Genomic DNA, 18,154 nt, shown 5'->3' with positions numbered 1-18,154 from the left:
GGTTTTGTAACATGTGATCTTTAAATGCCATGTCACTATTAATGTCCCCGAGGATTTTTGAAAGTCCAGTAAAAACTATCCTTTCATTTAGAAGGAAAAAAAAAAAAAAAGAAATACTTACAAAGGTATAATTTTAAGTTGAAAAACAAAAACAAACAAAAAAAACCAACAGAATTTTCAGTACTCCCTTAGCATTATTGGAAGTAGTTAGAAAGGATAACAATGAATATTTCAGATTTTTATATAGTGACTCTCTGCAGAGCAGTAAAAATACTAAATGAATTATAGCTATTTGAAAAGGTCATATATGTGATCCTTTGGCAATAGTTTAGACAGCTGGTAATTTATGTTTAAATAAAAGCTTTGGAACAAATAACACACATTTCATTCCTTCAGCAAAGTACTTTTTCTCCCCCCAGTAAGTCTTAAAATTGTTGGCCCAACTTCAGCCAGCTTGCCAGTGATAGCTAATTTGGCAGCGTTGGTTAATTCAAAGTTGCCATAGTCCTGTGAATTAATGAAAGGTTGAGGTCAAACTGTTGCTGCAGAGGAAGGGGCTGTAGCAAGAGCCGTGTTATTCTTAAATATCAGAAATCCTGAAGGAGAAAGAAGGAAAAAAAAAAAAAAGGAACAAAATAAGGAATTGTTTCTACTGCTGGAAGCATAGTGATAACAACTTTCACTGTGTGTTACATGTAAGAGGATCTGATGTAGTACCCTGTAGAAAGTGCAAAGGAAAGCAAACGTAACAAGTTTCATGCCTTCCAGAACTACTGATTTTTTTTTTAGGCTAGTTTCTGTTCTTAAAAACAAGATAAAAGTATGTCACCTTCAAAAAACAGAAGTCACAAACACCATTTTGAGGAACAAACTGTAGTTTGGATATTCGTATGTAGCGGTGTTTGTAATCAGCAGCCAAACAACAGTTCTGTGGAAGCTGTATTTTAAATGTTGTTGCCTTCCCTGATTTGATATCAACATCCTTCTGGGGGAGAAATCTTTGTAAAGGGTGTGTGGTTGCTGCTGTCACTGAGATACTCAAAGCTTGGAAGGTGGATGTGATAGAGCAGGGAGACCAGGGGCCAGAAGAGGAGGTCTAAAAAATTCAGTGCGTGTTGTTTACGAGAGAGTCAAAGGGTGGATTTATTTTGTGAATTTATTCAGTCTTTGAGGAAAGGTCAAACAGTTACTGAATATAAATGATGAAAGCAGTGGCTCATTTTCTGTACACGAGGCATGTGTCTGTCACTAATGTAACCCAACAAAAGTTTCGGAAGAGCGGTGAAATCAGTCCAGTCTGATTCGGTCTGGAAAAGTCATATCATTAAAGCAAGGAGTGGGCTGCAGAGGGAACTGGGCCAACTGCTGAAGTGCCTGAGAATGCTAGGATCTAAAAACCTGCATAAATCCAGGCCTGGTTGTTTAGAGAGATGAGTCAAAATGCCTTGTCTTGTACTCAGTTTGGAATAGAAAAGTAAGTGGCCATTTTGAAGTGTAGGAAATGTGAAAGCTTATTCTCAATGCCTGCAAATGGGTAGCTGGTTGTTTTGCAGCATCTTCATGTTTTACTAGAACTGGGTTAAAGGTGAAAGAAAACTAAAAGGAAATTGGTTGCTTGCTAAGAGGGAATGTCAAAATGTTTTGTGTACATGTGTTTTAAAGTGGTTTCAACTTGTCTATCTTATTTTCTGTCATTTTTGTTTTCAAGTGGAACTGAATTAAACCACATGCTGAAGCAGAAGAGTAATAGGTCACTGTGTTTTATCTAACAGGAGTTACAAGTAGAAGTAATGAATAATTTGTCTGTGGTTTTGGTTTTGGTTTGGGGTCTTCCAATCCAAGAGCTCTGAGGAGCTGCACTGGGGAGCCTTCTCTTGAACCAGAATAGCCTATCTCACAACTGGTATCTCATGAAGTTTGATTTTTGTTACTACAGACATTGCTCTAAAATATTGTCTTTGTATGGCTTTATTAACACTGTGTTTGGTTATCCTGGAATTAGACTGGCAGTTTGGAAGATTGCTCTTCCTTATGACTTGTGTCTTCTTATCGTCCTAAGGGATTTTGATGGAATTCCCTTCATCCTGGGTCTTTTCTGAGGTTTGTTTTTGGATGAAAAAATGTGAGAGCTTTTTCCCTTTTATTTTCTTCTTTTTTTTCTTTTTTTTTTTTTTTTTTGACCCTATCTTTAACTAAGATGTCTGTATTCTTATAACCTATGCTAATCAGAGTAGTTCTGTACTTTTCAGTTGCTATGTTAAACCTGCTAGCTAAAATAACCTAGAATCTTACCACTCCATGTCCTCTTGGAGTACAGTGGGTATATTTAGGATTTCTTCCTCCTGCCTTTCTCATGGGATGCAACTTCCTCTCCTGATGGCAAATTCTATCGTTATCCTGATCCTGTCCACATCTTTGCTACTTAACCACAGGCTTGATTACCCATATATATATATAATCCTACAGATGTTCTTTACTTGGCTTCCTGGTTCAGACATGTTACTCACAAATTGCCCATTAAACACACAAATGTCTAATCTCATGCAAAAATGTCTTTGATGCCTAATTTTTATCATACAAACATCTTCTGTGCCTTTTTTTTTTTTTTTTCATCCGACCGTGTCAGGGAAGTTAATGTCCTGGGCATCTATTGTAGCTTTTATTTTTTTTTTCATGATTCTTTGTATTCCCTGTGATTTCTTGTATCTGCATTCTTTGCCTGATGAGCCCCATTTTTGCACTTTTTATATGCACTTAGATTTGTGTTGCAGTCTGGTTGGACAGATGAGTGCTTCTGTGGTAGCCTCAAGTACAGTGATTACAATGATTACACACTCATTTGGATTCTTAAGTAAATAACTCTTAACCTCTAAAATCGGCACTGAATAGCTGTTACGGTCAGGCAAATGTTCCCAGCTTGCATGTTTATCTTGAAGAGCGTTCTATTGCATACAGTCCTCTGAAAATGTTCCTAATCCTCAGTTGTAGTGGTGTGCAGGTAGCATAGCATAAATTATAAAAGCTCTGTTTGAAGAGAAAAAAATATATTTTTTTAATTAAAAATATTTTTCCTCTATTTAACTTTCTTGCATTGTCAGATGTTGAAGAGTCTTAATCTGACTGAAAGAGAGGTGGAAATCCATTTAGAATTGCAGGCAAAACATGTCAAAGCAAAGTAAAGTTTTGATGGGATTTCATTTAAAATGGAGACAAAGCATGGTTTCCAGATGGAAGAACAAACAACACTTGTTAGAGTTTGTGTTGACCATAGGTTGACGATTTCTGTTGCCCAAGCATGAATATCAATCAATGCCTGAGTAATTAGCTATGTGTATAAGGGGAGGTGCCACTAGAGAGACCTAGACACCAGCATCAAAAATGAAGATTAAGGGGTGTAAAGCAATGGAAGAAGATTCAGTGGAGATCCAGAGTACAAGGAAGCAACTGAAAAGGAAAGAGCAAATAGATACTGGCAGCTAGCTTGTGTTGTGCCAACCTCAGGACAGAACAGAGGAGAGCCTAGCGGAGAAAGACACTGATCTAAAGATGTCATTTCTCATCATGTTAGTCTGATGGGTGGTTAAATTGCAAGCTGATAAGTATCTAGTGCCTTTTGAGTTGTCTCCAGTGGCAAATTTCTTACTTAAAATACCTTCCTTAATGCTTTTTTCCTTTTTCTTTCTTTCTTTTTTTTTTTTTTTTTTAATAGAAACTAATGTTTTGGAGTCAAGTAAAGACTACCAACACAGACTAAATTCTTCTGTGTAACTTTTTACCTACATGTTACACCAGGGCCTTCCAAGTTTTTTCGCTGAAGTAAAAATTGTAGTCCAGTTAGTAAATGAAATGGGTTAGTTACAGTAACTGTAACTAGTCAGACAACCTAAATTGCCAGAGCTATTCCAGAGGATGTCCAGTGGCTTTTAAAAATCCTATTAAAAGATTTTGCTTGCAGATGGTTCAGAGCGGATAAAACAAACAAAACAACTCCAGTCCACCCTGTCCATCTTTGTGTGCTGCCTCTTTTGTCAAGGGCAACTTACTCTTAGGTGCAGCTAGAGCTGAAATTTTTCTCTACTGTTTATAAAAAAAAAAAAAAAAAAAAAAAAAAAAAACAAAGTAAATCTCTAAAACATCCGGGGTTCTTGGAGTGGATTGAGGAATATGAAGCTTTACATATTTTATGCAATTCTATTTATGCTAATTAAAACAATATAAATGCCACAATCTAGCTGTAAATGTTAAGTGTGAATAGTATGTTAGTTCTAAGTGGGAACTCTCCAGGATCAGAAGGCAGGTTTACTGAATGAGTGCAGTAGAGTGCATAATGTGACCTTTTAGCACCTCTTGCTAGTGATTACTGAGTAAAATAGGAAGAAGTTTGGCTGTTCAGAACTCGGTGAATTTATGCAACATGAATTAACAATATAAACACATATATCTGCCAGTGGAGCTTCCTTAATATAAGATAGCAAAAATAGGATGGAATTCCCAAATGAAAAGCCAGACTGTTCAAAAACTGCTTCTTGATATATTGTGCATGCAGGATTTCTTCTTTATGATATGCAGTTTGTAGTTTTCTAATGCTATTATTTGTAAAGATTGCTTTGTACTGGTGAATTAACAAAAACAAACAAAAAGTCATGAATACCGAAAAAACATTTGCTCGCATCACAAAAGTTACATGCTACAGCTTCTTATTTATTTAGTTAGTTAGTTAAACTCTGCAAAAATACTGGAGATAGAATGGTTGGATGAAATGTCAACAGCATTTGTTTTGATTCAGTATTGATACTTATTGCCCTGTCAACTAAGTCTTGAAGATGCTTCAGAGTCTTGGGAGGAAAAGAAGTCTAAAATTTGAATAGCTTACCCCTTTTAAACCTGTTTCTGATGAGAGCTGTTGTATATGCTCCCTTCCTCAGTCTCCTTTTCTTCCAAAGTGGGTGTTTTTCAGGTCTTGATAGAAATGTGTGAACAGTAAGTACTTGAGAATTAACTGAAAAAGATTGTCTGTGCAACTATGTACTTTTAAAAGTAGCTACAATTAATATTACCATTATAATATCCACATTTTAATATGGTGGCTAGTTTTGTGCTACAGTCTGTGTTCATTCTTTTTTTTTTTTTTTTCGTAGAAAAGCTTATTTTCTTGAAGTATTTTTTTAAACTGTATTGCCTAGACAGCAAAATGACTAGTCTTTTTGTCTAGACAGCAAAAAGACTTCATTTTAGTGGTATATACACAACTATTTTACCTCATGAGCAGCAAACAATTTGAATTGCTTACAACTGCCTGTTTATTTGCTGTTTTGCAAAGAATAAACAGCTCTCAACATCATTGAGTGTTTCAACCTTTTAATACAACACTTTCCTTTATGACACCTGGGCAATACTGACTAGGGATTTCTTTGCTGAAGTGTTATACTCAGCTGCCTCTTGACAGATAGAAAAAAATGTTCCTTTAACAGCAATTTATTATATCCATTCTATATGTGTTATACTTGTTAAACCTGCCAGTAGTGTTTTCAAACTTGACAGTTTTTGAAAAGTTTAACCTTTTCTCCTTCATGGAAATCAAACTGTTGGAAAGTGGGTGTGGAAAACTACAACAGCAGATACCACTGATTCCATGCCATGAGCATCTCTTTCCAGTGAATAAAAAAACACGAGTGAAAGGAACCTGTTTCTTGGATAAAACACTCTAAGTTCCTGGATAAATTACCTGTTTCTTGGGTAAATAATTATTTGTTAGTCTAGCTTCCAATGGAGGTACTTGGTTTGAAGTGTCTTTCATGAGCTTAAACTTTCTCTTAAGTTTTTTGACCAAGCTGCTTCAGGTGTAGAAGAGACGAAAGGTAACTCCTGCTATACATTAATGCCCCGGAGAATTATTTTCTGCCCTGTTTCTACTGAGAAGAGGAGACACTTGAACAAACGTCGTTAACTCCATTTCTCTCTTCTCACACAAGAGCTCCAAGCGAGAGTGGAAGCCTCTGGAGGACCACAGCTGCACAGATGTACCATGGCTGCTCTTGTTCATCCTCTTCTGCGTGGGAATGGTGAGTAAAACTCAAAGGATTCAATGAATGTTGTGTAGTTAGTGAGTTTGCATTCATTAGAAAGTGGTTTTAAAACTCTGTATCCAGTAACTTACTTACTGGGTAAGGTGTGCAGGCTATACTGTCGTGGGAGCTGTCAGCTGTAGAACAGAAATGGGTCATATGCAGAGGTGAAAAGCCTTTGATAGGGATTCAGAACTTCTTGTTTGTGCCAGTTCTTGCTCCAGTTCCCTTTCCCCTGAAACTCCAGTTTCATTTGTACGTGATTTCCAGCGCTATGAGGTGTCACTTGACTCATGCTCCTTGTAGAACTGGGGATGTCCTGGAAATAATACTTTTGAGCCTGGTAAATAGTTCTGTGAATTACTGTAAGCTTTTTGCTGAGGAAAAAAAGACTGAGGATCCAACAGCTGGCTATTTTCATCTTGGAGGCTTACTAGAAGCACCAAATACTAACAACCATATTTCTAATGGTATGGTGTTTTTATCTGAGTTTTCCTGTGTGTTGAAACCCTCGTCATGCTCAAGACAACTTCACAACTCTGTGCACTTTATATATTAAAAGATAAACAAATCTCCAAGAGCTGCAGGTTACTGAAAATCGTAGTCTCACAGTACAGCTGATGTTGGAAGGGACCTCTGGAAGTAATCTGGTCCCATCCCCATGCTTAAGCAGGGCCACCTACAACTGGATATACAGGACCATGTCCAGGTGGCACAAGCTGTTTTGATTTCTTTTTATTTTGTGTTGTTTTGTGGACCTACGTATTCTGTTCTTCTTAAGCACAGAATGTCATTGTCTTGCATTGCTGCATTTCATGCAGTAGCCCTTCACCATCTGGAATTTCTGAAGGCTGTCAGCTTTCTCTGTTGCAGTCCCTTAGTCTCTGGTCTTTGGAATTCTTAATCCATTAACAATTTTTTTTTTAAATTTTCCTGAAATGTTTGTTATTGGCTGCACTTGAAGTGCAAAGATGACAGTTTTTCTTTAAACTATACAAATTATGTCATCACTGTAACATGTGAACATCTTAAAATCTTTAAAAGCACAGTATTCCCTGACAAACGAGCTAGCAGCTTTTGTTGTGGTTGTTATTTTTCTGCCTGTGTTGTTGATGCTCTCTGGTTACTCAGTCTATACCCACTTGCTCCACCAGTCATAAATTAGCCTGCTGTAGGTTAGTGTCCCAGATTTTCCTGTCTAAGCAATATAGTACAGAGAACAATTATCCAAGTGGGTCAAATAGCCTGTAAGTTAGTGTTCTAGGGGAATGTTCACCTGAAGAGTCAGTTAACATGATGGGCTAGGAGATCATCTTCATGTTACCATGACTTAGATTAGATGTGGGAGGAATTACATAATTTCCCTTACTGTGTGTGTAGGGGAAAAAAATGATGAACCAGCCAAGAGCCTGAGTTTTCTTGCATGTAAAATGCATGCTAGTAAATCCTTTATAGAACAGCAAGAGATTGAGAAAGTTGAGAGAGAATGCTGGAAATCAGCTTTAATTACTATTTGTGATGATAGCCTTTTGCTGACTTTGCCCTTGTTCTCACTTTGAGTATTAAGTCTAAGTGCATTAGTGCATTGGCAAGGGAAGGATAATGACCAGCTTGCTGTTGTCTGGGGTTTCTCTACAATGATAGCCTGTCCATCATAAAGATCACTCTCTTGTATCTTTAGACCTCTAAAACCACCCACATTTTAACTGCTAAATGCAGATTTCATTACCTGTTGTCATCAAGTGTCTATGATCCTGTTGCTCCACACGTCTCAGATGGTTTCTCAAATCTTAGCTTGTCTCATCTGTAAAAACAGTTCATTGGTAGTAGTGGAGCAAACCTATGGTTCACTTCTCCCCTGTCAGTGACATTGCGAGACAGCTCACGATTCTTTTGGAAGCAGTCTCCTGTTCACATCATCACTGCCTTGATCCTGATTTTGCCAGTGTAAACTCTGAACATTCACAGAAAGACCTGCCTGATTTGGGGTGTTTCTCCCATTGCCCCATGTGCTGTTTTTCATACTCTTCCACTGTACCTCCTTCTTTCCTGCATTTGAACCTGGCATTTGGAGCAGTTGATGCCTTCACCTGGCCATTCTCTTCTTTTGCTTTAGAGCAAAAAGATTTCCTTAAAATGAACCTATGTCAGATAAACCTTGTCCTTCTAGCTCATTTTGAAAGCACTAGATTTGAAGAAAGAACAAATCTTGAACTAAGAAAATCAGGATGGTCTGGAGTCTTCTAAGATGCATAATAACCCTTGAAAACTCCAGCTCTTTTTTTCACTGGCTGCCCTTGGCCTCCCTTCTGTTTCATGCACCACTTGAAGAGAATATTATGACTCTCACAAAAACAACTACAAGATTTTTAACTCTGCTTGGATAATGTACAGTGTTAGATATTTGAGTCTTCTTTTTGCCTTGCATTTTGTTTTATAATTGCACATTAGTTCTCTGTGGACTCTCCTTGTCTTTCTGTCTTTGATCTGAAAGGGTATTTAAAGAAGCTGTGCTTAGAAACAAATGAATTAAACTCAATTTTTCCAGCTGTCAAAAGAGAATATTACTAAATTGTTTTTTTTTTTTTTTTTTTCTTTTTTCCCCCCAGGGTTTTATCTGTGGCTTTTCAATAGCTACAGGAGCAGCTGCAAGACTGCTTTCAGGATATGACAGTTATGGAAATATCTGTGGACAGAAAAATGTCAAGGTGGAGGGAATAGTCAACAGTGGTCTGGACCTCACACAGAAGAAGTGAGTATGTGATTCAGTTGCTTAATTCTGTAAACCAGGAAATGCAAAACCTTTCTTCCTTTTAAAGTGATTTCCAAAAAAATGTGAAAGGGGATATCCTTTTTTCCTACTGGTCTTTTTCCACTGTTCTCACTTGGAGAACAACAATCTTTTATAAAATCCATCAAAAGTACTTTGAAAGTGTATGTTGACGGAAGTGTAATGTGAGCATAGTTTATTCACTGAGAAATGTCCTATTCTTAGCATTCAGTTAATGTGGGATATTGTAGCAATCACTAAAGAGTTGTCTTTTTTAGGGTTTTAAGTGTAATATAAGTGTTCTCAAATTTGAGAGTAGGCCTATGATATATATGCAGAAATGGTTTGACTTCTGACATCCTATGATTAATTTCTGCCATTGAGTTTAGGTGAAACTGGGATATATCTGACACATTAAAATGAGACTTTAAAACTTTAAACCTTGGATTCTAAGTAGAATGTATAAAAGGTGCTCGTGGAGAAAGTGCACAAAGATTTTAATCAACACACAACTCCTAGTAAGCAGTATCATGGGGAAACACACTTAAAGGTCAGAACTAACAAAGGTATTTTCTGTCTATTGAGAGGAAAAAACCTTACTACAGTTGTAGTGCTAGAGCTGAGTAACCAGAATTCTCGAGTGAGGGCTCAAAAACCTAGTGGATGTCTGTTGAGCTCTGCCTGCTCAGAATGCATCTGTACAATATGTGTAATGTTAGAAAGTAAGCTATGCAGTCTAACCTTAGAATAGTGGTACTAATTGTTATAAAAGATGTCTTGTTTACTATTTGATTACATCAAAGAGCTAAAAATTATTCAGTTTATGAGATTGATATTCTTTTGCTTCACACTTCATTTTCAGATTAGCAGATAATCTTCTATTTGTGGGGATTATTTTGGAAATATTTCTCATATATGCTGAGTTTGAGTTGCCATAATGAAGATTTCTAAATACCTGATTTTACTGGGTCGGGCTGGGATGGAGTTAACTTTTCCTGCAGTGGCCCATACAGTGCTGTGCTCTGCACCCGTAGCTAGAACAGCAGTGGTATCACACCAGTGTGCTGTCTATAACAAAGCAGTGCTGGCACAGCACCAGGACTCCCCTCAACACCCCTAGAACCAGCAGGTTGGGGGTGGGCAAGGGGTTGGGAGGGGACATCACCAGGGCAGCTGACCTAAACCAACCAAAGGGATATTCCATACAGTGTGGTGTCACACTCAGCAATAAAAGGTGGGAAAGTGGAAGGAGAGGGGTGGCTCTCATCGTGAAAATGTCTGTCCTCCCAAGCAACTGCTCCATGCATTTGAGGCCCAGCTTCCTGGGATGTGGCCAAACATTGCTTGTTGATTGGAAGTAGAGAATTTGTTTTTCTTCCCTCTGTGCTTCTGTGTAGCCTTTTTTTTTTTTTTTTTTTCCTTCTCTCCCTTTTCTTTTGAGGAGGGGGATTTGAGAGAGCACTTGTGTTGTAGTCCAGCTGCCCAGCTGAGTAAAACCACCATGCTGGTTGAAGGTTTAATGTTGCTAGGTATTTGGTGTGATTTCAGGAAAATTTAAATTAAATAAAACAGCATGAACACTTTTACATATTTATTCTGTCAAAAGAATCATTTCTTAATCTAATTGCAGCTTTTAGGAGGGTTGAAAAGCTTAACAGTTATGCAGAAAAAAATTCCTACTGCACGCAATAAATATTTTAGTGCTTTCTAAAGTCAGGTATATCAGTACAAAATTGTCATTCTTGTGTTGTGAAAGATGATACAAAGTTTAAAATTATCAACATAAACATCTTTATTTTTAGAAAGAAATGATGTCTGTCTTGGTGTGAGAAGGTTGAGAAGCTCAGGCACCCTATTGGAACACACCAAATAATAGTGTAATAGTCTCCCTAGGATATGTACATCACAGAAATTAGGCCATCATGAATACAAACATCTAGCACTGCTAAGTGATTTTCACCTTGTAAAGTCAATGACTGAAAGATCGCAAGTAGAAATTGAGAAAATTTTAAATGCGGTTAACATACAGAGCTTGTTGCTTGTCAAGCCAAAGTCTTAGTAAGGTTCAAAAGTATATTTTTTCAAAAAAGATATATCGTGGCTTGAAGTGTGACTGAAGTGGGTACACTTACATGGGATATCATCATCACTGGTAAGAGTGAGAGAAAATCTTCTAGAAAGGCAGATTATTCTGTAACTGTTCGCAGTGAAGACTCTGGTACAGTCAAGGGTACACAGCTTTGGTGGAGGCCAATTCTTATGTAAGCAAGTGATCCTTCCCACTCTCACTCTCGGTGACTTTTTGTTTTTTTTAGCAACTTTTCAGAAGAAACTATCTGCTTTGCATCTGAGTCTAGCAGATGGAGCTCCTGCACTGTCTGAGGTGCAGTTCATTGGAATATTTCATGCTATTTTATAGGAGTACTTTTCAGACATATGTAAAAATAAAGTCTTCTTACTGCTGCTTTCTATTTCAGTTTGTGAAGAGAAGGATGGGCTTTAAGATCCACAAATGTGATTTTCGAAACATAAAGTTATACTCATTTCATTCTGCTTGCAGAGTAATTCTGTCTTCATTTCTGAGTCCAAGGCAGAAAAGCTAAATCATCTGTAAAAACAGCATTTCATTCCTTGTAAATGACAGCAACCCATAAAGACTGTAATGAGGAAGTGAAATGTGGTCTGCATGGATATGAAAATCTGGATGGTAAGGGTAAGGAGCAAGAGTCCTCACAATAGTATGATCTGATCAGTGTACATCAGTTATGCTGACACCAGTGAGGCGTAATGTTGGGAAGGAGGTTTTTGCAACATGATCTTGTCAACAAAGAGTGAATCAAGCATCTCTTTATTTTAGAAAGAAAATACAGCTTTAATAGACTGTGCTCAAGGGTAAGACACAGGATGATAGACCAGCATTAGTTTAATGACTTCTTATCAAACCTGCCTGCTTTAAATAAGCTTCTTGCTTTTTCAGGTTTTGGCAGTTGTGATGGGGTTAAAAATGTCCATAAATGATGTCCATAGTAGCCAAATATTCAGTTTTATTTTTGGTCATTTAGTATTTTGCTGCTTGGGCAGAATCCAGTTAGTGCTGTTCCTCTGAGTACAAGAAGATGTTCCTATGCTGCTGCGAAGAACAGTTAGGGTGGTTTTCTGCCTTAATAAATGCCTTTGACTCAGGAAAAGGGTTGATTTTTAGCTAGTAAGAAAGCTCAGATAGAGCTTGCAGCATGCATGATGCATGCAGAGAATTTGGTTGAAAGAAACTGTATATGCCCTACATGTCATTTGTTTAGATTGGTTGTGATCGTTTAATTCATTTCTCCATTATAGCAATAAGATGCTTGTAAATCACAGTAAATGGTTGTTCTGTAAAGTACTCATTTGCGTATAAAGAGATGCCCTGAGAGCTGACAGAAAATCAATGACACAAATATAAGTATGTAGAAAGTACTTGAAGGTAAGATAGGCTTATGTGGTGGTTTTACCCTTCTGGGCAGCCAAAATCCCACTCCAACTGCTCCCTCACTCTCCCACCTCAATGAAGAAGAGGGAGAAGATACAATGGGAAGGGCTCAAGGGTTGAGGTAAGGACAGGGAGATCACTCACCTGTTATCATCACGGGCAAAACAGACTCAGCACAGGAAGATTATTGTAATTTATTACCCGTCACTAGCAGAATAGAACAGTGAGAAACTAAAAGCAAACTCGAAACACCTTCTTCACATCCATCCTCATCTGCCTTCTCTCTCCAAGAGGTGCAGAGGAACAGGGAATGGGGGCTGCAGTCAGTCCCTGACGCTTCATCTCCGCCACCCATTCATGGTCACTTTCTGTCCTAGCTCCAACGTGGGGTCCCTCCCACGGGATGTCGTCCTTCCCCAACTGAGCCTGCGGGCGCTGCCCACAGGCAGCAGCTCCTCAAGCACTGCTCCCACACGGCTCCGTCCCACGGGGTCCATCCATCCATCCCCCAGGACCAAACTGCTCCAGCACGGGTGGGCGGCAGCTCCCCCCAGACCCCCTGCTCCTGCGTGGGCTCCTCTCCACGGGCTGCAGCTCCGGCCCGGGGCCTGCTCCTGCGGGGGCTCTCCATGGGCCGCAGCCTCCTCCAGGCCACATCCACCTGCTCCACCGGGGGCTCCTCCACCCATGGGGGGGCTGCAGCGTGGAGATCTGCTCCATGTGGGACCCATGGGCTGCAGGGGGACAGCCTGCTCCACCAGGGGCCTCTCCCTGCACAGCCCGCAGGGGAACTGCTGCTGCCTGCCTGCAGCACCTCCTGCCCTCCTGCGGCACTCACCTGGCGGCTGCAGGGCTGCTTCTCTCACACTTTCACAATCCTCTCTCCCAGCTGCTATTGCACAGCAGTATTTTCCCCCCTTCCTTAAATCTGCTCTCCAGAAGCCCACCCAGCATGACTCCCTGGCTCAGCTCTGGCCAGCAGCAGGTCCCTTTTGGAGCCGTCTGGAGCTGGCTCTGCTCTGACATGGGGCAGCTGCTGGGCTCTGCTCAGAGAGGCCACTCCTGCAGCCCCCTGCTACTATGCCCTGTAAACCCAATACAGCTTGTTTGTATAATTTGACACAGTACTTAAAATAAACTGTTCATGGTTCCAGAATCAAGGTGAAGTGTATGAAGTTATGATGCTTTGTCTTCCTCTTTTTACTTGGGAAGAAGAGATTGTCCTATTACCTATTTGTGACTATGAAAAATACAGCACTTATCTAATAAACTACAAGTCAGGAGTCAAAACTGTTGATGCTGTTTCTAACTTCTGATCATTTTGAAATTATATTTTGAATTACTTCCCTAGAAGTCTGGAATTTTCTTTTAGATGTCTTAAAAAAAAAAAAAAAAAGCTACATTGAAATACAAACTCAAAACATGAGAACAAGAAGAAGTCTATATATATACATGTGCATTTTTTGATACATTTTGAAAAAATATGGAGAAGTTCATTTTTAATTTCCTGCCTCAGAATGAACAACTTGATACTGATGCTATTTTCACATATCATGACTTTTGAAAAGTTACACAAATTTTTTCCTTCTTTCTCTGTATGTATAGGAATTATTTTAATTTCTAGTTTTTATTACAGCTACGAGTGTAGATATGTTACAAATTACATGCAGTTATTTTTACCTCAAGTAACTTTTCATCATGCCTTGTTTCAGAGACAAACGTTTCCAAAAAGTAGATTAAGGTACAACATAAAGATGCTTTTTTAGGCTCTAAATCTGACATACATATTTCCTACGGCAAACAGATTTTTATTTCTAGGGCTGAAGCATATTCTAAAAATCTAATTACTTTAGTCTTTGTATTGCTGATCTAAGTTACTTTCTTATTGTTGACTTTGAAGAAATTGCAGCACAATATATGAACAAAACCTGCATTGACATGGTTTGGAATTTTCTGCAATAAAATCAATTGTTTTCAATAAATCATAGCTTTAAAAAGCAAACATTTTCCCCTGTAATGCTGGTGCCTGGCATTTCAATTCTTGTTTTACCTGTTAGAATTCGAAAACATCTTGCATCAGATTTCTTGAACCGTGGATTGAAGCCACAGATTCATAGCTCGGAGTTTGATTTGCAGCTGCCTTGTTTTGGTCAGAGCCATCTCTGAACTGCACTGTGTGGTGTTTGAATTATATGTATCTGTTTAAGGGTATGCCAACACAGCATGCTTCTGTCCAAATGGGATATGGCCCTGTAGTTGCATCATATTTCTCAATTGTCAGTCTTGACTTAAAATTGTAGTCTTCGTTTTACAGAGTACTCCACTTTCTTCCAGCCATTAAGATTATAGTTTGGTCTTTGACTTGAAATGAATGTAGAAGTGGGCTGTACTCCAGCCTGTGAATGCCAGAATTGGTTTTCCTGGGCTTTTCTCAGCAATATGTGTTCAGGGATGCTAGGACTGGCCTCCTGCCCAGGGAATTGGGGTCTCTGCCCAGGCTGAGGGATGCAGACGGACAGACATGCCCAGAGGTAACTGCAGGACATATGGCACATAGGCACAGCCTCAGCACACAGACACAGCCCTGTCCCCTCTTGCCCTCGTGCTGCTGGAGCCAGCCAGCCTGTTGCAGGCCCATACACAACACCCCTGGGTCCCCAGCACACACACATGGTGCTGCTGGCACCAAACTGATCTGTGCTGGTCCCCCATCAACTGTTGTCTGGCGGCAGACTTGAACGTTGCATAGAGTGAGATTGTGCTGAGAGACGTCAAAGCAAGTGGTTTAATGAGGAGCTGGGACAGGCTGCAGTGGTCAGGCTCATTCAGAGAAGCTTTAATGACCAGCCCCGGCTTACATGCAACTAGCCCCTTGTGTATCCTCCCATCCCTGTATATCTCATCAGCTAGAGTAGCCCCACTGACCTTCTGCAGCGTCCTGGACCATCAGGTTTGCATCTTTATCAGTTGAGAAGTCCCGTTTTGCCTGCAGCTTCATGTCTGTGTGTTTGTTTCCCCTCCCTTATCACAATTTGATGAGGTCCTTAATAATGCAGTCTCACTGCAAAATAAGTGTTCTTTGCGTATCCTTACTGGTTAGTGCAATGACCAGTTTTGTTCTTGTCACTGTCTCCCTCATCATTTGTCATGCTTTATTCTTACATGTTCTTGCTGATGGCTGCTTTGATCAGATGCTCTCTCTCCACATACCCTTAGAGAATGGAAGAACATCTGCAGGGACTTGCCGTCAAGAAGAGAAGGCTGTAAAAGGAGTGTTCAGTTAAAACCACTATTGTTTGTCTTAGTATCACTTAGAAGGTGTTTTCTTTGAAATAAAGGGAAAGTGTGGAATTCATGGCTTGTTGCTCACACCCAGTTAGTTACCTTGGAGATAAGGCAGAGGTTTTTGTGTGTGCTTACTTCCTAGATTTTCATGGTCTATGGAGTTCTGAGGTGTGTAGAATGTATTCAGTAAAAAAAAAAAAAAAAAAAAATTAAAAAAATCACAGAAATAGGGACAAAGAAAAGGAATGTTTTAAGAATCCAAGTGGTGCATTACTGCGGTACACTTCATATAGATGAAAGTTTTGATGGAGTTTCAGGAGGTAAGACAAGAAGTCTTTTGAAGCTAAGGACTGAAAAAGTGTGCTAAGTAGTAATAATTATCATACACTGCGATTAGGCAATAGAAACTTCCCTTTCTTTTCCCTGTGTGAGAAAGTTAGACAGCAATTGGCACGTAGATTGAAAGTGTTCAGGCAGGATCTTAACTCTAGCCATTACACATGTGGCCAACTTATATGAAGTAAACTTTTTTTTTTCTTTTCCTGGTATCTGCACAATGATTTTTGAACCAGCTTTGTCCCAGTTGTTTAAAAAAAAAAAAAAAGATAGTTTGACATTTATGCATGGCCTGTGAGATCTGTTATCAAAAATATCACTTTAGAAGTATTGTCTCTAAAGTGTGTAGTATCAAACGTGTTGGAACATTGCCTTTTCCTTTGTAACGCTCTGTCATAGCACATCCTTCTTAAAAGTTCCAGTTCAAGTAATCAAGTAAAACACCAATCTCTTTGAAAGTTGTATTTATTTCTGATAGTGTGCTTGTAAAAGAGTCTTCTTATAGTGTACTATGTAACTTAGTGTACTTATAACTATGTATAACTATATGGTAGTTTAAAAAAATATTCCTGGATCAGAAGGGATTTTTACTGATTATAAGTTGAATTTCCCCTGTGTGAACTGCAAAAAAAGAAATGCTATTTTACATGGTAGTTTTGTTTTGTTTTCCAATTTTGGTGTGAGATGATATGAAGAGAGTATTTCAATGTGTAGTGTGTCAGCAGAGTTACAGGAATTTGAAGCACTCGTTCAACTTTCACAGAAGAAAAGATTCTGTGTCTGCATTATACCATGAATGGACAATACAGTAGGGCAGTGTTTGCAATGTGATGTGTGTAGTCAGGAGAAATGATGGCTAGGAAGCTATAATAAGTACTTCACAAACTGGGTTTTTAAATGACAGTGACCATCTTGAAAAGTTATTTAATAGAATCTCTCTAAAATACTGTACCTGAACCGTAGCTACTAGAAAGAGATGAACAATTTTTATTTCAAAATAAATACTACCATGATTTATGGTATGGGTATGGGCTAGTGGTATGGAAAATCAATCTAAAACAAAAAGCTGTTTTGAAATGCTTTTATCATATGTGTTCATTAAAATAGTGACAGTCTGTCTTTTTTTTTTTTTTTTTTTTTTTTTTTTTAATAGCATAAGTATAATCTTAGAGGGTTTGTTGTGTATTTTGGGAAAAAAAATGGAAAGTACGAAGTCATGTTGAAGGCTGGAGTGAAGCATTATCTCTGAATTTTAAGACCCATATCTGTGAAGAGGCATGATAGAAGTGCTACTCTTTTTGTAAACAATACCATTTGAATGGACTTGAATCTGGTTAAGTTACATATCTCTTCTGTGTGATCCAAAAGTCTGTAAATATTAGTCTTTTTGGCACATATGTTGAGTATGTCAATTATTTTTACCCACACAATTATGATAATAGCAAGTTTCCCGTGTTTCTAGGTAGACTGAAGATTACTCTTGAATGAATCTTTTAGTTTGAAATTAAATCAATTTTGTTCAGTGTAATTGTTGATTAAAACAGAAGTAATTCACATATTTTTCTTCTCTAGGTATGTGTTCTTCTTGGATCCGTGCAACATTGATATAGTACATCAGAAGATCAAATCTCTTGCTTTGTGTGTATCAGCTTGCCCAAGGAAAGAACTAAAGACTTTGGCTGATGTTCAGAAATTTGCAGAAACTAATGGTATGGAAAAAACATATCTGTTCATGTACAAATTTAATAGTATTAAAGAAACACTTGTACATTAGCTGAACTAAAAATGGAATCTAGTTTAAGAAATGGTGATGAAATAATGCAGTATTTTTTTAAACTAAAGCTTTGCTAAAACTTACAATATTGATACGTTCCTGTTTGTGTCTTGTACAGTTTTGAAAGACCATTCTTAAAACAGGACCAGAAAGTATGATGAGAATTAAAGAGAAGGGCCAAAACTGTTGGGTGTGTTCTCAACTCCTACGGAAACGCTCTGATTTGTTCAACAGTAACTGCTGAAATATCCTCATGTATAAGGGGCCAGTGAGAGCTGTACTGCTGTCTGTGCTTGGAGCATGTCTGTGGGTGTGAGAAAATGCCCTGCTTTCAGTCAGTGCTCCAGTGCAGCCCCTGTTTTTCTGGTGGAATTATAAATAACATTACTTGCCTGTCTCCATAGTTATGCGAACAGCTGTGCCAGTACAGTGCAGGGTTAGACCAAGAGTGGTGG

General features: G+C 38.6%; 1 protein-coding gene across 1 annotated transcript in view; it reads left to right on the top strand.

Annotated features, from left to right (window-relative positions):
* SLC44A1 (solute carrier family 44 member 1) overlaps positions 1–18,154 on the top strand; it is a 67,420-nt gene that overhangs the window by 10,941 nt on the left and 38,325 nt on the right. The window contains exons 2-4 of the mRNA XM_084505147.1: positions 5,973–6,062; positions 8,675–8,817; positions 17,498–17,634. Coding sequence (XP_084361273.1) covers positions 5,973–6,062; positions 8,675–8,817; positions 17,498–17,634 — 370 coding nt within the window. The remainder of the gene's footprint in view (positions 1–5,972; positions 6,063–8,674; positions 8,818–17,497; positions 17,635–18,154) is intronic.

This window comes from Aythya ferina, assembly GCF_964211825.1.
Source record: "Aythya ferina genome assembly, chromosome: Z".
Taxonomy (NCBI): Eukaryota; Metazoa; Chordata; class Aves; order Anseriformes; family Anatidae; genus Aythya; species Aythya ferina.
The sequence above is the reverse complement of the archived record's forward strand: the minus strand, read 5'-3'. Positions and strand labels throughout refer to the sequence as shown.